Consider the following 24,606-nt stretch of genomic DNA (forward strand, 5'->3'; position numbering starts at 1 on the left):
GTGGAGTCACCATCACTGGAGGTATTTAGGAAGAGACTGGATGGGCTGCTTGGTGCCATGGTTTAGTTGATCAGATGGTGTTGGGTGATAGGTTGGACCAGGTTGCTCAAGGCCCCATCCAACCTGGCCTGGAACACCTCCAAAGCAGCAGCAAACACACAGTTCACAAAACAAAGAAGTAACCTAAACCGAAGTCCTTCATTCTAAACCTCCTCCAGTTCCAAGCCAAAATACAGACTTGAGAAAGTTAGAATTTAAGAAAATTCAGCCAGCCCCAGAACAAGAAGACAAAGTCTCAAGCTGTGCCAGGGGAGATTAAGGCTGGATGTTAGGAAGAAGTACTTCATAGAAAGAGAGATTGGCCATTGGGATGTGCTGCCCAGGGAGGTGGTGGAGTCCCCATCACTGGAGGTGTTTAGGAAGAGCCTGGATGGGCTGCTTGGTGCCATGGTTGAGTTGATCAGATGGTGTTGGGTGATAGGTTGGACTTGATGATCTCAAAGGTCTTTTCCAACCTGGTTAATTCTATTCTATTCAGGATGGCTGAGTACAAAAGGAAGGACTGGAGGAAGTTCTTGCTAACATTAGCTACATCTGGCACTGTCCTACAGCCAGAGTAGTAAACAGAGTTGTAGTAAATGAGTGGCAAGATGTGAGCTGGTGAAAAACAGCTGTCTGAGGTTAAGCAGCATGTTGAGCAGCATTCTCAAGCCTTGCTGTGTACTTCCTTTTACAGGCAGAGCTGATTTCTGACTCAAACACCAGAACCATCAGCTTAACTCAAGCTGCTGCAGCTACTCCTTTTCTGAAGGGGTACATCAGGTCTGCTTTTCTTTGCCCAGTGCTTCTAAACTAATTTCAGGGCATACACAATTAACCAGCCATTTGTTGGAGTGGGATTTCACACTGGTGGAATTAGTCAGTGTCAGAGCAGTCACTTCTCGGAGGACATGTGAAATTAATTATTTTAAAGTACTCAGCATAAAAGGAATTTTCTTCCTCAGCTGGCTATAGAAGTTTAAAGAAGGTATTTCACACTCTTGAGAGCCAGGAACATATTTCAGGTCTAGTTACTAGCTTGATTAACTCTCTATTCAAGGTGATAACACTCAGCCTCCAGCTTTAAGATCAGTTGAGGGATTTATTCCTCAATCAGATTTTTCTCACTGATGTGAAAATTCCCAAGCCAGTGTGTAAGTTTGTACAGAACTCTGTACAAAACAAACCCAAGCAGTTGGATACACACTGAAAAGGGCAAAGTTAGCCCAAAAAAAGTACAGGTTTACCACTTCCAGACCCCAGAAGGATTGAAGGATCATGGTTGGTATTTCCCAAGCTAAATCTATACAGTCAGAAAGCTCCAAGAACAAAAAGGCCTCTTCCTACACATCCATCAGATCAGCATTTGGGATGTTTTGGGGCTCAGGGATTTTTGCAGGTTCTTTTGTAAATGGAATATATGAGAACATAGAAAAATAGGCAGACTCTCAACACACCAAGCTGCTCTTAAGAGTCCTAGAATAATACCTGAGCAACTCAGACCAAAGACAGAATAAAATCCCTCAAACAGAAATCTCTCTTGAAGATGCAACCCACAGCTCCAGTTTGTTTGGTCTAAGAGAGTACATTTCCACAAGTCAGCTGAGGAGTCACACTGCAGTTCTCAAAACCTTACCTACAACATACTTCAGGGTACCATCAACATGTTCCATCCTTTCCATACTTCAAAAAACCCCAACAAACCAACCCAAAGCAACACATTAGAGCTGCAGATCAAATCGAAGACAAAGTTTTCTTTTCATAGACCCACCACCAACAGGTTGTCCTGGAATGTGTTACAATGCTTTGACTTCTAAAAGCAAAACAAATCTACAGTTAGGTATTCATAGACTCATGGAATGGGTTGGGTTGGAAAGGACCTTGAAGATCATCGAGTTCCAAACCCCCTGCCATGGGCAGGGACACCTTCCACTAGACCAGGTTGCTCAAGGCCTCATCCAACCTGGCCTGGAACACCTCCAAAGCAGCAGCAAACACACAGTTCACAAAACAAAGAAGTAACCTAAATTGAAGTCCTTCATTCTAAACCTCCTCCAGTTCCAAGCCAAAATACAGACTTGAAAAAGTTAGAATTCAAAAATTCAGCCAGCACCAGAACAAGAGGACACAGTCTCAAGCTGCACCAGAGGAGGTTTAGGCTGGATGTTAGGAAGAAGTGCTTCGTAGAAAAAGAGATTGGCCATTGGGATGTGCTGCCCAGGGAGGTGCTGGAGTCACCATCCCTGGAGGTGTTTAGGAAGAGACTGGATGGGCTGCTTGGTGCCATGGTTTAGTTGATCAGATGGTGCTGGGTAATAGGTTGGACTCGATGATCTCAAAGGTCTTCTCCAACCTGGTTAATCCAATTCTATTCTAAAACCTTGGCTGTAACCAATGTGAACCACCCACTATTTGAGAGCTGGCAAGTCTGAGTAATTAGCTGGTCACTAAGTGCTGTGCTTTGTCATTTCATTGATCTTTCCAGGCTCAGTCATTTACTAATAGCTGGGAGAATTAACAGCTACTTCTACACAGAAAGTGGGTTTAAAACTGCACTGACAGCTCCCATAGATGGCATTTCATAAGAGAGATCATTCATTAACCACAGAACCTGGTGGCCCCAAATGAATGTAGTTCATATGGCATTTACACCTTCAAAACCAAAATGCAGTGAGGCAAAGTGATGCAAGAGTTAAATACAGGGGGTGAAGCACGGTGCTGAAGATCATGAAACACTCCATAAACACCCTGCCACATCAGGCTGATCCAAAAAGAGTTACAAATCCCTTTTAACACACTACTTTAAAACACTCCGTGTTTTCATGCTCCTTTTCCCAGGGCTCAGCACCATACACTACCAAGATTGCCTCCTAGGGACTTCCACTGACAACACCGAACATGAACTGGGTGGATTAAGGGAGATTTCCTGGTCTGATGCCCTGTCTCAGACAGGCACAGTTCAAAACACTTCAGAGTGAGGTACAGGAAGCCTCATAAAGAGACAATTAGACAACAATATACCCACAGAGGGAGGTTCTTCCTAACCCAGGCAGTTAGTGGTTGGCCACACCCTAAAGCATCGAGATTCATATCTCCATTAAAACCAGAAAATCCACCATGTAACAACTGAAATAGTCATTATGTACACACCAATCTAATCCCCACTTAAACCAGTACTTTCCTCAACAAGCTCTCTAGAAATCAAGCTCCAGAGCTAATGATGTTTTCTGCACTGAAAGAAACAAACCAGCCTTCAGCCAGCACAGTCCTTGAGCCCTGTTCCACATCATTAGTATTTTACTCAAGTGCTCGTAGAAATACACCCCCAGAAAACAAAACTCTTTAAGGTTGGCATTTGAGAGATTTCCCTTCTCATTTATAAGGCATTTTAGAACTACAGAGATGGGAAAAAGGAAGCCATGGTTTGGACCTGAAAAAATAATGAAGGTAGAGTCTTCAGGGGGCCTGCAACAAAGCTGGGGAGGGACTTTTTGGGGTGTCAGGTAGTGACAGGACTGGGGGGAGCAGAGCAAAACTTGAAATAGGTAGATTCAGACTGGATGTTAGGAAGAAGTTTTCCACCACGAGGGTGGTGAGACACTGGAACAGATTGCCCAGGGAGGTGGTGGAAGCCTCATCCCTGGAAGTTTTTAAGGGCAGGCTGGATGGGGCTCTGAGCAACCTGATCTAGTGCGAGGTGTCCCTGCTCATGGCAGGGGGGTTGTGATCCTTGAGGCCCCTTCCAACCCTGACAATTCTATGATTCTATCATCACCTTTGCTTTCCAAAGCCAGAGAGTAAAGATGGGTTGGACAACTCCCAGAGAAACTGAAGGAAATGGAAGAGCATGCTGAACATACCTCCTGCAAATATAGGTACTCATTCTGTAACTCTCATTTGCTCTGGGCCAGCAAGAATTCTTGCTACAGGACCCTAAATGAGCGCTTGGACATGAGCACACTTCAAAACTTTCCCTTTGCTTTCTTAGAAGTGGTCCATTTCCAACACTGCTCACTAGAGAAAGTGCAAAGGTATTTTAACAAAGCATTTCAGGGGGGTGCATTCAGCCAGGGAGGCAGCTAGAAAACTCTTGATAATGCGTGCAACCTTGAGGGAAAATTCCCCAGTTCTGGAAAGCGGTTTTGAGGCAGTTCATGGCTTACCCACAGACACATCCTGATGTCGTGACTCACTGCACGACTTTGTTATCCACTCTTAATTTTTCTCCTCTACACTCACAGCTTCTCCTCCCTCACACTCCCTTCCACACCACCTTCCAATCAACACCACACTTGATGGTAACTTTTCTTCCCTTCACTGTTCCTACAGGCCCAGATCTAGGGGGTAGGGCTTGTGGTAAAAAACATTTTACTTACCTTGTCTCTGGATTATAGCCCAGGATGTAGAAAAATGAATCCACTCGAGCTTTAAACTCTCTAGCAGCAAATATGTCAGAGAAATGGGAGATGTTACACTTCCCTCTGAAAGAAAGAGGGGGAAATGGTGTTAAAGCTCTATCCTGAATAACAGTTATTTTAATTAAGTGCCACTGCAATCTGGGCAGAAGCCACAGACATCCTTGTGTTCTCATAAATGTCTAAACCATCATAAATATAAAGCCTGCTGTAACAAACAGCCATGCAGAATCCTCCCATGGTGGAAAAGGAAGAAAATTCAGTTACAGTGTCTCAGATGGTGTTCTGCAAACATTCATTAATTCTCATTCAGCCAGCACACAGTCCCGAGGAGCCCAAATTTAATTAGAGTAATGAAGAATATCTATCCTGTAAACACCATCCTGAAAATGTCTTATTTGCAAAGTTTTTTACAGCCCTATTACATTTACAGCCCCGAGGAAGCTTCAAAAATTCTGCTATGCACATTATTGGGGAAGTCAGCTTTTTATTTAGCCACCTAAAATGAAGCTTTAGTTTAATACCACTTCCAATCACAAAGCAAAGCTTCACCGAGGCTGCAACCCCAACGATGCAAATTCCAAACACACAAGTACTCAGCTCTGGGGAGACCCCACCTGGGGTACTGCCTCCAGTTCTGGAGCCCCTATGGCAAGAGGGATCTGGAGGTGCTGGAAGGTGTCCAGAGAAGGGCCACAAGGATGAGCAGAGGGCTGGAGCACCTCTCCTATGAGGACAGACTGAAGGAGTTGGGGCTGTTCAGTATGGAGAAGAGAAGGCTCTGAGGTGACCTCATTGTGGCCTTCCAGTATCTGAAGGGGGCTACAGGAAGGCCGGGGAGGGACTGCTCAGGATCTCAGGTGATAGGACTAAGGGGAATGGAATGAAGCTGGAGGTAGGGAGATTCAGGCTGGACTTGAGGAGGAAGTTCTTCACCATGAGAGTGGTGAAACCCTGGAATGGGTTGTCCAGTGAGGTGGTTGAGGCCCCAGCCCTGGAGGTGTTTGAGACCAGGCTGGATGAGGCTGTGGCCAGGCTGATCTAGTGTGGGGTGTCCCTGCCCATGGCAGGGGGGTTGGAACTGGATGATCCTCCTGGTCCCTTCCAACCCTGACTGATACTATGAAGTATTTCTTCCTTCCTTTCATACATGAGAGTAAAACACCAAAGGGCATTTAAAAGGTGGGGGGAAATCATAGAATCAATAAGGTTGGAAAAGACCTCAAAGATCATCAAGTCCAACCTGTCACTCAAGACCTCATGACTACAAGCAACACACAGAAGAGGGTTTGTGGGTGCCCCCTCCCCGGGGGTGTTCAAGGCCAGACTGGATGAGGCTTTGAACGGCTGAGTGTGGTTGAAAGTCATCCCTGCCCAGGGCAGGGAGGTTGGAGTAGATCATCTCTAAGGTCCCTTCCAACCTGAGCCATTCTATGATTCCAACCTTAATGATCCTGTGATTTTGTGTTGTCATTTAACACACTGCAGCTGCCTACCACCAAGTAAATCAGAGCAGAAGTGGCAGAGACAAATGGGCCAGACAGCTAAAGAGTTCCTGCTTTTGATCTCAACTTGATTCAAAGCAATAAACAAAGCACAAGGTTTTGCTCTTTTCCAGTGTCAGGCTTTCTAGCATTAATACAGATGGCATCTCCTCTCACTTGCATTTACTGAACAGCATTTGCTATTATAAATAAGCTGCTATGGGGCTTATTTAACATTGTACAAAGAGGTTTGCCAGCCCTGGTTAACATTGAATGAAGTGCTATTGCCACCAAATACAGCAAGAAGAATAATTGTCTTGCCTGTAGTATCAGTGGATGTCTGCCTGTTCTCAGCAGAGCTTAAAAGCCCTGCACACTTGACAAACTGCGCTCCGAAGTTGAAATGCCAAGCTTCCTTCCCCCCTCCCTAATCTTTTCATGGTAAAGCACTTGGGAACAGCTTCCCCATCAACAGCCGCTAAGAACTTTGCCTTGGAACATGAGCTCTCTGATACACATCGGCTACCCCAGGTGAGGAAAACACAGCAGAAGGCTGAAGGATGAAGAAAACCGGCGACAGTTTTAAGACAAAATCGATAGGGCTCTCCTGTGAGCTGAGGCTGCGTAATTGCCCCTATGATTGCCTAATTCTCAGTCAATTGCCTTTCTGGCAAAGGACAAAGCAACACTGGATATTGCACAGGTCAGGGCAGGTTGTAATGGAACATTAACAAGGTCCATAATTGAGCCGTCACACAGAAACACTGCAAGACAAACTTCTTCTCTGATATTTATTTCATCCCTGGTGGCTGTAGCTGTTTTCCTAGCCCACGAGAAGGGGGGCTTGGTTTGGTGTCTCACATGAAATTGCCATCTTAAAAAGTATTGGGGGAAAAAAAGACTCTTTCCTCTCAGCAATTCATCTAACAGCTAATAAGCATTTGCCAGCACAGTTTGTTCATAGCGTTTCAGACAGCAGTACTGCATCTTACAGAGCTAACAGGGACATCACTTTCACCACACACTTCCATGGGGATCTACAAGTATCTTCAAGATATTTTCCTCCTATAGTTCTAGCAGAAGATTGGTAGTTGCAATCTCAGTTTACTTCCCAGCTTGTCACTCATTCACTGTGTGGCCAAAGCCATTTGTTAGCAGAGGGCAGAGAAATCCTCTAATAGATCAGGATTCCGTGTTAACTCTCCTTTCACACACCACAATACCTTCTGCCTACTCCATGTTCTCAAGCTGGAGGAACACCACGTGCAATTCCCCTTCTGTTCCTCTCATACCCTGAAAAATTACTGACATTTATTAATCCCAATTTGCTAGAAGAGACTCAGCAGAAATACCATGTTTATCCTGCAAAAGTACATTCTCTCTGTTATCAGCATCTTTAGATGTCATCTACAAGCCTGTCTGAATTACCCAAAGTATGAACAATCCAGAAGACAGCAGAGAAACCATATGCCAGCAAAGAGACACCAAAGAGTGAGCTGACAGGCGCCTGTGGTATGCACTTCCAAACAAAAAGAAGGCAGCTAAAACACAAGGCAGGCTGAGGAACCGATCAGCTTGGGCTCTCAGCAGCCTTCACATCTTGCAAGGGGAGAAGAGAAGGTTATTTTTTATGTTTGCTTGGTGCACACATTGATTCCATTTTTATCTTTCCTTCTTTAAAGAAAAAAAAAGCTGTAGAAAAGTTAAAAAAGCTCCCAGGGAAAATTCCATGCACACAGTTCAGGTTCTTAAAGCAGAAGGATGTCCAAGGTTGGTTCCAGCCAGGCAGCCCAACTCCTGCGAGCTTGTTTCTGAGCACACAACGATTTCAAATCGGGAGGTGACCTCCTGTACCTCAGCAGAGGCACTGTGGAATTTCATGAGATGCTAGCACACCCCTGGAATTTGCAGGAGCTTATTAAAAACAGTCTAAATCTGTAAATCAAAGACATCTTTCCACCCGTGGAACAGAAGTTGCAGCTAGTTTGTCTTGAAGTAAAGTGGCTTCAGCAAAGTGACTCTGAACAGAAAAAAAACTGTCTCCAGATGGTTCTAGTGAAGCACCATCTGAGCATTATTATCAGGGAGATTATTCAATTTGCATTCTGACAATATCCATGCATGTTTGGCATGCTGAAAATCTGCTGAAAAAATAGTGCCTCCCTCCTTCCCTTTGAAAACCTCGTGAAGTCCTGATGTGTCCCTTCAGCCTACCCAGAGGTTAGCCACTGAAGTTAAAACCTCGGTGAGTCAAGAGAGCAGCAACCTCCAGGGAAGGGCAGAGCACAGCGAGAACAATACAGGGGTCCATTACCTCCTGTCTGTACAGCTAGTTTCTAATGGAGCTCTTAGCTCAGCTGCAACAATGACAAGTGCCTCAGAGAAAAAGCCTTTAACGCAATTTAATCAGGGCAGCACACTAACAGTCACTTCACTGGGAGCTGCTATTGTTAGGAGTGAAATCAAACACGGAGGAGGAGGGCAGGGTTGGATTTCTGCGGGAACTAGCAGCAACCCAAATTGGCAATGATGGGAAACCATCTTCTGAGCAACATTGATTAACTGAGATTAAAAAGAGATTGTAGAATTACAGCTCCTTTTTGAATGAGAACAGATAACACAAGTTAATTACTGGAGGAGCTGAGGAGAAAGCTGAGCAGTATGTTAATGATCCCCACACCAAACCAGAACGAGCAGCCCCTCCTCTCTCACTCAGTAAGGTTTTTCTCCTCAGCCTCTGAGACACTGCACCACATCCTCTGCAACTTACCTGAGGGCAGCAGCGTGGTAAGTGTCAACATAATCTGAAATGAAGAGCTCTCGATTCTTGATAACTGGGTCTGTAATAACAAGCTCTCGTCCAGAGTCTGCCAGAAAGCAAAAACACAAACCACCACACATTAGCTGTGGCCTGAAAGCATCCAGCAGGGCCATTCTGTAGGTTATTTTTTTACAGGTCGAAGTTGGAGGATGTTTCTCAGATACACATCCCTCAGTGTTCAAATGACAAACACTTGCATTGTTTATGTGCCCCTGAGGTTACAGAAATAACCTGATCCCCATTTTTACACCCAAATTGTCCCTTGTCCTATCTGAGGGAGCTGGGATTGTTTAGCCTGGAGAAGAGGAGGCTCAGGGGTGACCTCATTGCCCTCTACAACTACCTGAAGGGTGGTTGTAGCCAGGAAGGGGTTGGCCTCTTCTCCCAGGCAACCAGCACCAGAACAAGGGGGGACAGCCTCAAGCTGCGCCAGGGGAGGTTTAGACTCGAGGTGAGGAGGGAGTTCTTCACCTAGCGAGTCATTCCTCATTGGAACGGGTTGCCCAGGGAGGTGGTGGAGTCATCGACCCTGGAGGCGTTCAAGGGGAGATTGGACGTGGCACTTGGTGCCATGGTCTAGTCATGGGGTCTGTGTTGATAGGTTGGACTCAATGATCCTGGAGGTCCTTTCCAACCTAAGTGATACTGTGATACTGTAAGGAGCTGCTAAAGGGATACTGGGTGACACATCTTATCCACAGACCCCTTCCAACTGGCCACTCCGAGGTGAAAAGAATTAAGCAAATTAATTTGTCACCGACTTCTGGCTGAAAAGGTTCAAGTTTTGCTTGTTTGGCCTGTTCAACAGCAAATCTTCATCAAAACAGTGACAGCACCAACTGCCTAGTGTCCAGGCATCCAGATAAACACTGACAGCCATGTTCAGCTAAAGAACACTCTCAGTGTTAAGGAGAAACTGGAAGACAGCTTTCTCCATGACTTCTTCCTAATGCCTTTGAAGAACACACAAAAATACTTCTCCCCATGCACAGGAGCGTGACATGAAAAAGCAGCCACGTTATCAAAGCTGCCCACTTCCTGACACTGTGCCTATAATCCCTGTGTTGGAAGCTTCAAATGAGTTTCTAACAGAAATGTTAAACGTGTGCAGCTTTTGCTAAAAGCACACACACACAAACCACCTTTTATGCCTGGGGAAAAAAAGAAAAAGACAAAACAACCAAAAAGAACCCCAAAACCTGCTCAACTTTGTACTGTCATGCACCAAAAAGTTGATGAGCTCCAGATTTCAAGCATCAACTTTCATCACCACAGTTCAACCTTGGAGTATCTTCAAAATTTTAAGTTGCCTCAAGGAAATTTTCCTGGGAAGAACAGAAGCAAATGTTATGTCTCCCCTAGAGGCAAGAGATAAATGGCACTGGGATATGTACTAAAGTTTATTCTGCCTCTATTGAACCCAGGATCACACTTGTTTTTGTGCAAAGAGAACAGGGGAAATTCAGCTACAAGTGCCTCAGTTCTATCACTTACTGCAATATTAATCACAGTGACTGTTCAGAGGTGCAAGGCAGCATGAATGGAAAAAGCAGGGGTCTCAGGAGACTGGGGAAGAATCACAACCAATAAGAGATATTCACAGTTTTGTCAGCTTGGTCTTCAGCCAGTTAGTTATTAGTGCACTGTCCAGAAGGACTACAAAGGATCCAGTGTTACTTTTCTGTTTCCTCTTAAGGCATTAGCATAACACAGCACAGCATTTAAGCAGAGCTATGGTTACAGGATATAAACCAGCTAGAACAAACGAGGCAGATAAGAATCATCCATCTTCTAAAACATCATTTCCAGCAACAGTCCTTGCTTCACATACCTTTGCAGAAGTGTTCTTGCTTCAAATTCAGAGTCCAATAAAGAAGGCCTTGCTCTACAGAGCCTAACTTACCATTCTCGTTGTGTCTGTCCTGCACCAAATGCTGGTAGACTGAATCGGGGACTTCAGACTGGCGATAGTACCATTTGACATTCATGAGGAGGTGGTCCCGCTTGCTCTGAAAGAGAAGGTCTGGAGGCATTACTAAAAAGGCAATCAGACCACATCTGACACTCTTCTACAGCAGAAAATTCATTTTCACACTGAAGAAAACTTGAGGTAAGACCCAAAAGGGAAGAAAGCACATTTCTAAGACAACAAAACAAGGACGATGTGCTAACGGCAGGTTTGCTTTCAAACCAGACAAAGGCTACAAGAACCTCCTGCACCATGGGGCAGCTCCATCTCTTTATCTGGCTAGGGAATACTGATCTTTTCACTCATAGAAAAACCACCCCAAGGAAAGATGTGGCAGGGATCAGAAAAAGATAGGAATTTAGTATCATAGTATCAGTCAGGGTTGGAAGGGACCACAAGGATCATCTAGTTCCAACCCCCCTGCCATGGGCAGGGACACCCCACACTAGATCAGGCTGCCCAGAGCCTCATCCAGCCTGGGCTTAAACACCTCCAGGGCTGGGGCCTCAACCACCTCCCTGGACAACCCATTCCAGGGTTTCACCACTCTCATGGGGAAGAACCTCCTCCTCACATCCAGTCTGAATCTCCCCACCTCCAGCTTCATTCCATTCCCCCTAGTCCTATCACTACCTGAGATCCTGAGCAGTCCCTCCCCAGCATTCCTGTAGGCCCCCTTCAGTTTGGCCTCATGCAGCACTATCTTAGTCTGGTAATTTCTGTAACCCAGAGGTATTTATGGCCCAACACAGCAAAAAAAAAAAAAGCATCACAGTACAAACATCACTCAGTGCAGCCATTCTTAACGGCTGTAATCAAGAGACAGTAGATTTCTTTTTTCCCCAAGGACAGATGGGTTCAGACATAATTGTAAGTGTTCTTTATTCCAGTTCTTCACACAAGAAACCAGGATGCTGCACTTCAACCCCAGCAAGTAAAGGCTCTCTGATTGCTCACGTCCGTCACAAACCCAGCAGCAGAACTCGCACACAACATCTTCCTCAAGTGTTTGTTCCTTCTGCATTTGAAACTCAAGTTTGTTCCTTCTTGGAAGGAAACTAAAATGCAAACACCACTTAAAAAGAGAATTTGTAGATGGAGTTATTACAGACTCTTTGCTTCAGCTTGTCTTTGAAACCCTTGGTAGTCAATTCTTTCTACTACTCCAAAGCACTTGAACCGGAGGAAAGCCTGAAGGGAAATCAACATTCTTTTGTCATGAGGCAGCTGCAAGCACCAGTTGGTTTTTTTTTTCCCCTGGTCTGCAGTTCTCTACACCCTTCTAAGACTGCTCTTAAAACATTTACATTTACAAGTTAAATCACAGGTTGCTGGACTAGAAAGTTCTTACCGCCTCTGCTGTTCGCATCAACCGATCGTCACGGCAATTTCCACTCCTTCTGCTTAACAAGCGCCACCAAAATGCCTCCACTGAAGGCACTTGTGGAAGGCTTTGATGAAAGCCTCCTGTAATACCACACAGCAACTGCTAGTGGCAGCATTGGGCCAGAGAAGAGTTCGTTAACTCACCCCTTCCACTGCCCATCTGCTCCGCTACTGGAGAGCACTGGTGCTCTACCGCAGGAACCTGAACCCACGGCTTTTTTGCTTTAAATAATACATTTGCAGCCCAAGACGAGCAGCTTGTCTGATGCACGGGAAAAAACATCCAAGGGACAAACTCTGAGAGGCAGCACTGATCTCTGCTGTCTGCCCTTCCAAAAACATGGACACAGACTTGTCTGTTCCCCCCAAAACCAAGCTCTGTGCACTGCAGGGTTTGGAGCAGTCTCTGAATTGGGAAGAAAAGTTAAACATTAAAGTTGTTCTGCTATCCTCTTCCAAGGAGTTTACAAATTCCATTAGTGCTAACAAAACCTGCATGCAGCAATGCTGGGAAACACCAACCCAGCATTTCTCTCCCAATTCTCTTCGCATTTCTTGGTTGAGAGGAGAGAGCATCCCTCTTGTGTTAGATAACTGAAGCTAAGGCCCAGAAAGCAGCAGCAAAACTACTCACTTGCAGGTAAGTGAGCAGTGTAGCTATGAATAAGGGCAATTTACAACAAGTACCAACAGCTAATGCTTCCATTTTCTCTTCTGTTTGTGCCACTGAAGTCTGCTGTCTTTCAACTAATACAGCACTCTAAGAAGCACTGTAAAGGAGCCCTGAGGACATGGGGATAGGAAGGAAGACAGCTCTGAATTCCGGTGGTGGTGGTTTTGAGCAGCAAATCACACCAAGGGAAGGAAAAGGAGCAGTAATCTGCCCTGTGCTCTGCCAGGGACGGTGCTCATCTCCAAGTGCTTATCTTGGTGAGACACTGGAACAGGAGAGACTGGAACAGGGAGACTGTGGATGCCCCCTCCCTGCAAGGCTGCATGAAGCCTTGAGCAACCTGGGCTAGAGGAAGGTGTCCCTGCCCATGGCAGGGGGGGTTGGAACTGGATGATCTTGAAGGTCCCTTTGAACCCAAACCATTCTGTGAATCTATAAACCCAAATCACCCAAAGTCTGAACAACCACCAGTAGCCAATGGAGAGCTCTGAGAAGAAACAAGTGGCTATGTCTTGGTGGAAAAAAAAAGAGCTGCTCATGGAGAGGACAAAGGTGGAAAATGAGGAATGAATGGATGCAACCTCCTAGGGCAACCTTACAGTGAGTCTGCTACAAGGGGCAGCTTTGCAAAAAGAGCTCTGGAAATTCTGTGCAACAGTAAATCCTGTATGCATACACACATTGGGATTAGAGAGGCATCTAAACTGTCAAATGTTTTCATTGCCTTGGCATCATGCAGAGCTGTGAGCCAAGAGGTCACAGTTTTATTGTGAATTAGGCCAAGACAGTAAAGGAGATGGTGATGCAATCACTTAGCTTCCCTGTCTCCGTTTCTTTTTATACCACAGAACAGCACAGAGCTTTTAGCAGCACAGGGATGAGGTGAAGGTCACTCAGAAAGCACTCAGATACACTTGGGTAGAAGAAATCAGTGGTTGGAAGTGAGGTATTTTTCCACTGCTGTAAGGGACCACCTCATTCTCTTCCCTGCTCCCAAAAAAAGCCCTCCCAGTTTGTCACTCAGTCAATGCAAAGAGATTTTTGCTCGTTGCTGTCTCCTGGAAGCTTCACTGCAACCCCCCAGTATGGGTTAAAAAGAATGGAGTGGCAGGCAGGGGATTACACAAGAGCTTATTGGGAGCATTCACACACTGACACACAGCGAAGGCAGACCAAGTATTTCCCATGGTTTGCAGTATTTTACCATCTCAGCAGACTAAAATCCCATACCTTAGGAAAGCACAGCAGCTACACTGAGCACAGAGCTTTTGCTAGCTCAAGCATTTCAAGCTGGTGGGAAGGTGCTCATTTCCCATTCTGAAATGCTCCTCTCACACTCACAGAATGTCTCAGTTGTTCCCTTTGCTGTGTTTTGTTCCAGAGACCTGCAGTTACTCTGCACAGTGCAAAAGAACAACATTTCCTCCCCTGAAATCAGATTCACAATCAGGAAGAGCAGAGGGAGCGAGATTGAATTTCAGGAGGCTGGCTGAATGTAAGAAGTTTGCAGGGAAATGATGAATTGCCTACCCCTGCAGCCTGCCAACAGGACTGGTGGGGACTTCTTCAGGTTGATCATAGTGTTGTGAGGCATTGTCAGGGGGGAAGGAACTATTTGGGTTTCATAACACAGAGAAGTGGCTTTTCTTTCACTACACTTCTGAAACAAAACCAATCTACCTTTAAAAACTGCAGAGAAAAAGAGGAAGCTAGAATTAGAACCAAAGCAGACGATAAAGAGAGACATTCAACCCAAATGGTGTAAGTGCAGATGTGAAGCCACAGCATACACCAACCTTCTAGGGTTTTAACTGCCCAAACCTGACCTCTCTGGAATGGGAATTTTAAATGAACTATAAATGATAGAATCATAGAATGCTCTGGGTTGGCAGGGACCTTACTAGCTCATCAACTCCAACCCCCCTGCAGACAGTAGGGACATCCTCAACTAGAGCAGGTTGCTCACAGCCCCATCAAACCTGACTTGGAGTATGTCCCCAGGAATGGGGCCTCTACACCTCCCTGGGCAACCTGTCCTGGTGTTCCACCACCCTTATGGTAATGAAATGTCCATTCTGAAATTTGTCCTTCTCTAGTTTCAAACCATTTTCCTTTGTCCTGTTGCTACATGGCTTTATACATAGTGCCTTCCCCAGCCTTCTTGTAGGTCCCTTCACCTACTGAAAGGTCACAAGGTGGTCTCCCTGGAACCTTCTCCAGGCTAAACCACCTCAACTCTCAGCTAACAGACAGGAAAGTTGACCATGGCCAATGCACTTATCTTTTAGAATGACAGAATTGTCAGGGTTGGAAGGGACCTCAAGGATCATCTAGTTCCAACCCCCCCTGCCATGGGCAGGGAGCCCTCACTCTAGATCAGGTTGCCCAGAGCCACATCCAGCTTGGCCTTAAAAACCTCTAGGGATGAGGCTTCCACCACCTCCCTGGGCAACCTGTGCCAGTGTCTCATCACCCTCATGGGGAACAACTTCTTCCTAACATCCAATCTGAATCTACCCATCTCTGTATTTTTCCATTCCCCCCCAGTCCTATCACTACCTGACATGCTAAAAAGTGCCTCCCCAGCTTTCCTGTAGGCCCCCTTTTAAGGTGAGCAGACTCATTCTATAGCTTTCCAAACAGAGAGCAGCCCATGGTGCACCATGGTGAGTGCTCCTCTTCCCCTGAATCACAGATCTCAGACATGGCACAACTCAAAGCCTCTGTGCAGGAGGGACACAGCAAAGACAACTGCTACCAAGATGGGCAAGTAGGGCGGTGAGACACTGGCACAGGTTGCCCAGGGAGGTGGTGGAAGCCTCATCCCTGGAGGTTTTTAAGGCCAGGCTGGATGTAGGTCTGGGCAACCTGCTCTAGTGTGAGGTGTCCCTGCCCACAGCAGGGGGGTATCATAGTATCAGTCAGGGTTGGAAGGGAGCACAAGGATCATCTAGTTCCAACCCCCCTGGCTGATCCTTGAGGTCCCTTCCAACCCTGGCAACTCAGTGATTCTGTGAAGTAGCTTCTCACAGAAGAGTCTCCAGACAATGATGCAACTAAAAATACAGCAGAGTGATCTGTGCTCTGCTGACAGCAGTTGGGTTTGGGCCACTTGGCTGTGGGGTTTGTGGGAGGTGGTGGTTGGGCTTGGGCTGTGTGCTTTTTTTGGTAGGTGGTGGTGATGTGGTCCCCTTCCTAAACACCTCTCTCTACCATGATTGCTGCTTTTGGGCCAACTCATTTAAAAGCTTCATCTTAATTAAAAAAACCTTCAGTTCTGTCTCTCCCCTCCAACCCAGGTGCTTCTCTGGGTTTTAACCTAAAGATTGCACCTCCTTAAACACACAGAATGCCTGTCAGAGTCTTGCTTTCCACATTTCCAGCCCTGCCTGCACAGAGATTCCTAGACATGCTATTTTCTCAGCCAGCTTTCTAAATATGGAGATGTCATTTACAGAGCAGACTAGAGCAGAGGTGTCAAGGCGCCAACTTCTGTGGTAGACAATTTATTTTAGAACCATGTGCACACAAAAGAAGTGTCCCTACTTCATAGAGTGTTACTTCTTGTCTTTTTTCCCCCCTTTTTTGTTCACACCTTCACATATGAAAAGCTGCAGATAGTCAGATGCCACTTTCAGACTCACAGAGAATTTGCAGCAAGCACTTGATCTTTCATCTGTATTTAGAGTAATAATAAACCAAACCAGGTTGGAAGAGACCTTCAAGATCATCGTGTCCAACCCATCAACCAATCCAACCCACCCAAACAGCTAACCCATGGCACCAAGCACCCCATCAAGTCTCCTCCTGAATACCTCCAATGACAGCGACTCCACCACCTCCCCAGGCAGCCCATCCCAATGGGCAATCACTCTCTCTGTGTAGAACTTCTTCCTAACATCCAACCTGAACCTCCCCTGGTGCAGCTTGAGACTGTGTCCTCTTGTTCTGGTGCTGGCTGCCTGGGAGAAGAGACCATCATCTGCCTGTCTACAACCTCCCTTCAGGTAGTTGTAGAGAGTGATAAGGTCACCCCTGAGTCTCCTCTTCTCCAGGCTAAGCAGCCCCAGCTCCCTCAGCCTCTCCTCACAGGGCTGTGTTCCAAACCCCTCACCAACTTTGTTGCTCTTCTCTGGACTCGTTCCAGCAAGTCAACCTCCTTCCTAAACTGAGGGCCCCAGAACTGGACACAGGACTCGAGGTGTGGCCTAACCAGTGCAGCGTACAGGGGCAGAATGAGCTCCCTGCTCCTGCTGGCCACACTGTTCCTGATGCAGACCAGGATGCCATTGGCCCTCTTGGCTGCCTGGGCACACTGCTGGCTCATGTTCAGCCTACTATCAACCAGCACCCCCAGGTCCTGCTCTGCCTGGCTGCTCTCCAGCCACTCTGACCCCAGCCTGTAGCACTGCCTGGGGTTGTTGTGGCAAATTTGCAGAACCCAGCACTTGGATGTGTTCAATCTCCTGCCCTTGGACTCTGCCCATCTGTCCAGCCTGTCAAGGTCCCTCTGCAGAGCCTCTCTACCCTCCAGCAGATCAACTCCTGCCCACAGCTTGGTGTCATCAGCAAATTTACTGATGATGGACTCAATGCCCTCATCCAGATCATCAATAAAGATGTTAAAGAGCACAGGGCCCAGCACTGATCCTTGGGGCACACCACTAGTGACTGGCTGCCAGCTGGCTGTGGCACCATTCACCACCACTCTCTGGGCTCAGCCCTCCAGCCAGTTCCTAACCCATCGCAGTGTCTCCTGTCCAAGCCATGGGCTGACAGCTTGGCCAGCAGTTTGCTATGGGGGACGGTGTCAAAGGCCTTGCTGAGGTCCAGGTAGAAAACCAACTCCAAAGGAGCCTCGGTGCTCTCCAAGGCTGCACTCTTCCCCTTCAATAACAATATTGCTGCAGGATTCACAGCACTCATCTGGGGGTTTTGGTGTCGCTGCTGGTTGGGGTTTTTGTTCCATTTAAAAGGAAAAACCCCATGAATTAGTTTTGGGCATTGAACAAGAATTGAAGGCTGTAAATGGATTAAAGCAGCACAGTTCACAAGCAGCTGGTCAGCTTCCATTAAAAAAAAAAAAAGGCTTTTCCTTTACAAGGGGAAGGGGGGGAAAAAGAGAGAGAGAGAGAAAATAATCTTGCAGGTTCTCTTTAAAAAGATGTCTGGTCTGATTCCTGCAGCACTGCTGTCAACTCCAGGTGCCAGTTGTCTTTTAACAGAGTTGCTGCACATTACAGTTCCTGCCTTCAGAGATTCCACGTTCTCTTCCCAGGGTTATGACTAAACCAAATTGTGCAAATGATCACAGATGTCCTGCAGATTCTCTCCCAGGGATTTAAGCAGTATCCTTCATTACTTGCCCTATTTAGATACCATGTTAAATCACAACTAGCTTTGGAAACAATATACCAAATGCTGGAGATGACAGATGGGCACGCCGCAGCCAGTCAATAGTAGCTATTCCCAAGCAACAAACAGCAAAATAGAACCAAGGGGAAAAAAAAACATCTTCACTTTTTTTCCCTCCTCCCCTTTCCAACAGGGAAATTTTCCTATCAGAGGGGGAAGAAAAATGAAAAGGAAAACCAATAAAATCATGTGATTAATTCTAAGAGACTCAGTGCTGTGGCTTATCTTAACAACATGTTAATGATTGCAATGGTCACTCCAGGCAGAGAGGGACCTGGGGGTGCTGGTTGATGGTAGAATGAACATGAGCCTGCAGTGTGCCCAGGCAGCCAAGAGGGCCAATGGCATCCTGGCCTGCATTAAGAACAGTGTGGCCAGCAGGAGCAGGGAGGTCATTCTGCCCCTGTACACAGCTCTGGTTAGGCCACACCTCGAGTACTGTGTCCAGTTCTGGGCCCCTCAGTTTAGGAAGGAGGTTGACTTGCTGGAAGGTGTCCAGAGAAGAGCAACAAAGTTGGTGAGGGGCTTGGAACACAGCCCTGTGAGGAGAGGCTGAGGGAGCTGGGATTGCTCAGCCTGGAGAGGAGGAGACTCAAGGGTGACCTTATTGCTCTCTACAACTACCTGAAGGGGGGTTGTAGACAGGCAGAGGTTGGTCTCTTCTCCCAGGCAGCCAGTACCAGAACAAGAGGACACAGTCTCAGGATGTGCCAGGGGAAGTTCAGCCTGGAGGTCAGGAGGAAGTTTTACACAGAGAGAGTGATTGCCCACTGGAATGTGCTGCCTGGGGAGGTGGTGGAGTCACCATCCCTGGAGGTGTTCAGGAGGAGACTTGACAGGGTGCTTGGTGCCATGGGTTAGTTGATGAGGTGGTGTTGGATGATAGGTTGGACGTGATGATCTTGAAGGTCTCTTCCAACCTGGTCTATTCTATATTATTCTATTCCAGTGCTCACAGTAAACATCTTGTAGAGCAAGGAAGCTCTGGGCCTCACAAGACCAGTTTTCATGTGGTCATTGCTGTGGTGTATTTTTTTTAACCACTACAGATGAAGTCATTCCTTTGGGACACTCTGTGTGTGTATGTCCTCCCCCCCCAAAAAGTCATTATTTAATGTCACACAAATGGTTTGAATTAAGCTCCACGTCACAGGATTAGCCTGACTCCAGCCCAAGGAGTAGACTTGACTTGCTCTGCTTGCTGTGTCCCCAGCCTCCCTGACCCTTCCCCTGCCATACTGAATGGCTCCCCAGATTTCTACCCCTGTTTTAAAAGTGTTTTAACACTTAGTCCATTTTGACATTTATTAATACTCCAAAGGAGGGGGAAAAGAGAAGGATGAAGACCGTTCGTACAACATCCCCTGGGTTAAAAGGAAAAAGCAGAGAAGGGACACAGAAATGAAATGAACTGGAAGGAGATCCAGCAAGGATCATTTTTCTTCTTACTGCAACAGCACATGTAATTTCAAGTTCTCAGGATCTCTTTTTGTAGGCTGTTTCCTAATTAAACAGGAAACCTGATCAGCTGTTTGCAAGCCAGGAAAACCCAGCCTGGAAACCCAGGGGTTATTATTATGAAGGTTATTTTTTGCAGCTTGATTATTTCATTCAGAAGCAATGCACATTAGCACATAATTGCTTCATGCAAACAGAAGCATTGTCTAAAGTGAGAGCTATCAGTGTTCTGCCAGAAATAAACATGTTAAATACCCTACACATGGCACCGGGCACTTTAATCCTCTCTGCACCTCGCACACAGCCACCCAAGTCAGCAGGCTCTTTTGGTTCCTGTCCTCTTAACCCAAACCAACACAAAGACTGCAACCTTTAAACCTGTTAGTGTTATCTAATGACTATTCCATCTACAAGAGCTTTTCTAATAGAAACATGCCTTGATGGCTTATCTCAGTGCACAAGGCAGGCCACAAAGAACCGCCGGCTTGATTGAGCGCGGTAATGGAAGGCAGGAAATGAGAAGGCTTGGTTAAGCCGCGGATAATCGATCAGTGTATTCAGTGAAGTGTGAGCTGAGCTGGGAATAAGCTGCCTGGGGTATCAAATATTGCTGTTTCCAGGGTAAAGTCCCATTTCTGTGATCTATGCAAGAGAAAGCATAATTTATTGACAAAGCAATAAAGGAGTTTTTCACAATGTCTCGCTCCTGACATCCTGCGATTGTTTACAGCAAGGACGTCTCCTGTGCCCCCTTCTATACACAAACTCCTTTTGGAATTCATCAATTCCCTTCAGCTTGCTGGAAATTAACTTGTGCACAAATAGTTCAGAGATGTAAAAGAAGCACCACACTCACCTTCCCCTGAATTTCAACCTCTACCCTCGGATGTACACCAAACTTCACAAACCTTCCAGGACACGCTGGCCCCGAAGCCTACACAAGACACACGCAGCTCTTCTGCTCAAACTGCTCTGCTTGGGTGAGAATGATCTGTTCCAGATCTCTCCTACAGTTTCTACAAAGTTTGAAGCAACACTGTTTGCAAACACCACCAAACATGCAGTACAGAGAGGTGACTTGCATACAGAGTTGCTTCCTCCAGAAGGAGAAGGCAAAGCGTCCAACCCTACCTGCAAATCTCAGCCTACACAGATACCGACGCACACATACGCCAGTCTGAAACGACAATCTGCTTGCCCACACCTTTAAATGGCTGCAAAATAAGGCCAAAACTAGTCTTAAATCCCGGCTTGCTAGCTGCAAAGATTTGGTTTGTGCATTATTGTGAGATGGCCAGACAGCCAAAACCTTAGAATCCAGCTATCAAGGCTCAAGGCTTTGTAAAAAGCAGGAGGTGATGTGCTACTTATCCGCATGTTAATTCAGAGGAGCTGCCATATGTTGTCTCCTAGTGTGGGTGGTTTGGCATTAGAGTTGCTAGACTGTCTTTAAAAAAAAAAAAAGTCCAGAGTCTTCAGCTCACCAGAAGAGCTGTACTCTGCAAACCTGCCACACTGCCATTTGATGAACACAAGATGTTCTGGTGGGACAGCTCTCGCAGTCACGAGGCACGAACTCTGCCGCGTATCTGATAAAGCATCACGCTAACACAGATAGGGAAAGATCCAGCAGAAACTGCAACAAACAGCACCAGAGGTCTGAGCAAGCCTCAGCAAATTCCACAGCAAGGCTTGCCTCAGAAGAATCCAGGTTACCACTGAAATTCACTATGCACTTGTATGCCAAAGCTCAAATTAAGCTATCTATAGGCACTCTTCTCTTCTGTCTGCTCCTCACAGCTCATCTTCCCCTCCATGCTGTTATCCACCACCTCTTAATTACTTTTTTTTAGTGCCACTCACAGATCTTCCCTTCTTCTCAATTTCATAAATTCATAGAGTGGTTTAGGTTGGAAGGGACCTTAAAAATCATCTGGTTCCAACACCCCCACATGGGGCAGGGACACCTCCCACCAGCCCAGCTTGCTCAAGGCCTCATCCAACCTGGCCTTGGACATCTCCCGCGAGGAGGCATCCACAACCTCCCTGGGCAGCCTGTTCCAATGCCACACCACCCTCACTGTACAGAATATCTTCCTAAGGTCTCATCTAAATCTACCCTCCTCAAGCTTCAATTTCTGCTTTCCAGATGTACAAGCAAGCCCAAATCAAGCTCCAGTCACCAAGAGTTGAAAAATGCTGTAATTAAGGCAAAGAGGTAACCACTGTGTAGACCCAGCTTCATCAGCAGACATTCCCAGTAAAACCAGTATGCAGGGGTAGTCTTCTGCACCCTCCAAACAAGTGCTTACAGATTTAGAGGTTACAACTCCTCCTGGGTCTTTAGTTGGAAGGTGTCACACATTAGCACCTCACTAGTGAGCTAAACATCACTCCCCAGATAGGGCATCAATAAAGAGGAGAGCTCTGCACTCATAAAATGCTACTTTAGAGATAAGATAATCCTCTCCCACATATTGATAACAGCTTCATCCTCAAAGACCTAGTAAAGCTAAGCCAGACTCAGACTGAAAGAACAAACTCTTCCAGACACCTCTATTCCCTTCTCCTGCTATTCTTTTCTCAGTGTTTTCAAACCCATGTCCTCTAATTATCTGCTTCCAAATGAAGTGCCAAGGGGTGCGTGTCAGCAATTCCCCTTGACAGGGAGAGGCTGACATTGATTACGCTGAATGCCAACAGGATATCAATCTGTGAATTAGGTATCACATTAAAGAAAAGAAAACAAGGAACAAATGAAAACAGCATTAGGCAAGCAGTCATTATTTCCCAAGACCTAAGCCCATATGGAAAAAACCAGCTTTAATAAGACAATTGCCATGAGCCAAATAAAAATTAAGTCTGTCTTCGAGCCCTGAAAAAACAACAACAGCAGCATTCTAAAAGCAACTGGGAAACAGCCACTGAAATGGAGAGCTTCAGCTTTACCAGCTTTGTTCAGGAATAGGTAACCATTTAAAATCTTAGCTTATTTCCTACAGGCACAGGACCATTAAAATTTAACACAAAGCCTCCTGATTTTTACTGACACAGAAGAGCAGAAAGAAATATCTTGGGGGGGGGGGGGGGGAGGGAGGGAATCTACTGTATAAACAACTACTCCAAGTTAGTTCCAGAATGACATACTTTGTGCAAAGGAGAGTATGTGTAATTATATAAAAACAGGTGCAAACTAAAATTGATCAAAAGGAGGCTACGTGGCTGCTGGAAAATGAAGCTCTGAGGGCATCGGCCATCTGGCAAAGCAGAACAGCCTTCAGTACACTCAGCACCTACCAGGCTTCTGTACCCGGGCTCCGTGGACTCCTGTCTTTCAATACCAAAAAAGCATCCTTGTTTTTTTTCCATTGGAATTCCACTCATTCACTCCCCAGAAAATGTGATCTAATCAATAACCAACATCATCACCTCTGGTTTTAGGAAGATCACAAAAGAGGTCAGCGGGGACCAAACAAGAAGCTACTCTAAGTGGTCTTTACCCAAGTTATTTGTGTTTGCTACTCAATTTCCTTCTCACCTACACCACTCAAAATTCATCTCACCTTCCCTGCTTTTAGCTGGCAGTTAACACAGACACAGAGGATCACAGACAGTACCCTTACATCCCACAATCCATCACATAACACAGATCTTAGGAAGAGCTCTTCGGTATGAGGGTGGTGAGACGCTGGAACAGGCTGCGGATGTCCCCTCCCTGGAGGTGTTCAAGGCCAGGCTGGATGAGGCCTTGAGCAATCAAGCCTTGGAGCAGATGATCTCCAATGTTAGTCCCTTCCAATCTAGGCCATTTTATGAGCAGCTATTAAATATATATTAATTCACAGGGGGCTAACTTCTGAGCAAAGCAGAAAACAGAACTGGACACAACCTGATCCGAGTTTTCAAGGAGGAAAGGAACATGATTCCTTTCAGGTCATGGCCAGAAGAAATGTCTGCATTTAAAACAAACAATGGTATTTATTCCACAAACTTCTCAGCTTTACTAGAAACAAAACTGCTTCTTGTGCCAAGACCTTCCAAATCACCTGTTTCCCTGTCAAATACACTTAAGCACACCACCACCCTTAACACTTCAGTGCCATTCAACGTGACAAAAGATAATCTCATCTTGTGAAAAAAGCAGAACAGTTATGCTTAAAAACTGACTGGCTTAAAATAAAACTCTCCTAAGATCTTTCATGAAGGTTATGGGTCATTGCTTACTCCCTCATTTAATCCCTTTGTGTCATCTTTCTGCTCTGTTTCCCTTTTATATTCCCTGAATCCCATCTGTGGTTCACGGTGTCACTTAGGCTGAGCAAAAGCACAAAGTAACCACACTATTACCATGTCCAAGGACCCACCAACAAGCCTGTTTAATTATAGCTGTCAGGGCTAGGAGACACTGCCTCCACCTGTTTCCACCCCCATGAAAGCTTCTGTGGCACAAAAAGCTTTTTTTACCCCCAGTTGACTGCTTCCTTCTGGGGAAAATAAGCAGCTGCCTACACCAGTGGATCCCAATCAGCTAAGTGTGGATGTAGCTGCACATCCATCCCCTCTGTGCTGCCTCCACAAAGGACCAAGAGGAAAGCAGAACACAGGCACACACAGCAGCTGTGGACAGTCAGTTGGATCTTTCCCAGCTTATTACCTTTATTTTAGCAAGTCACATCTCCACACAGTGCTCGCCTAACAATGCCCTGTGCTCATGCTGAAGATCATTACACCACACAGAGCTGCTGCACTTCTGCATGCACACACAGAGTCCCCTCAGCTCTGGGGTACAAGCTCAAAGGCAAAGCAGCGGAGATGCTGCATCTCAGCTGATAGTTCTGTCAGTGTCATGACATCACAGAATGCTGGGGGTTGGAAGGGACCTCTGACAATCATATAGGTCAACTCCCCTGCTAGAGCAGGATCAGCCAAAATACATATCCAGGTAG

The 24,606-nt window shown here is 46.1% G+C and overlaps 1 protein-coding gene across 3 annotated transcripts in view; it reads right to left on the minus strand.

The window, feature by feature from the left end:
* The window catches only part of RERE (arginine-glutamic acid dipeptide repeats), a 266,319-nt gene that overhangs the window by 120,262 nt on the left and 121,451 nt on the right, over positions 1 to 24,606 (minus strand). For all 3 annotated transcript variants that reach the window (XM_068158322.1, XM_068158320.1, XM_068158321.1), the window contains exons 4-6: positions 10,663 to 10,768; positions 8,709 to 8,805; positions 4,416 to 4,520 (exon numbers count right to left, since the gene is read on the minus strand). In XM_068158322.1, coding sequence (XP_068014423.1) covers positions 4,416 to 4,520; positions 8,709 to 8,805; positions 10,663 to 10,768 — 308 coding nt within the window. The remainder of the gene's footprint in view (positions 1 to 4,415; positions 4,521 to 8,708; positions 8,806 to 10,662; positions 10,769 to 24,606) is intronic.

Source organism: Melanerpes formicivorus, unplaced genomic scaffold, assembly GCF_026170545.1.
Source record: "Melanerpes formicivorus ecotype bairdi unplaced genomic scaffold, bMelFor1.0.p_v2 SCAF_39, whole genome shotgun sequence".
In the NCBI taxonomy this organism is placed as follows: Eukaryota; Metazoa; Chordata; class Aves; order Piciformes; family Picidae; genus Melanerpes; species Melanerpes formicivorus.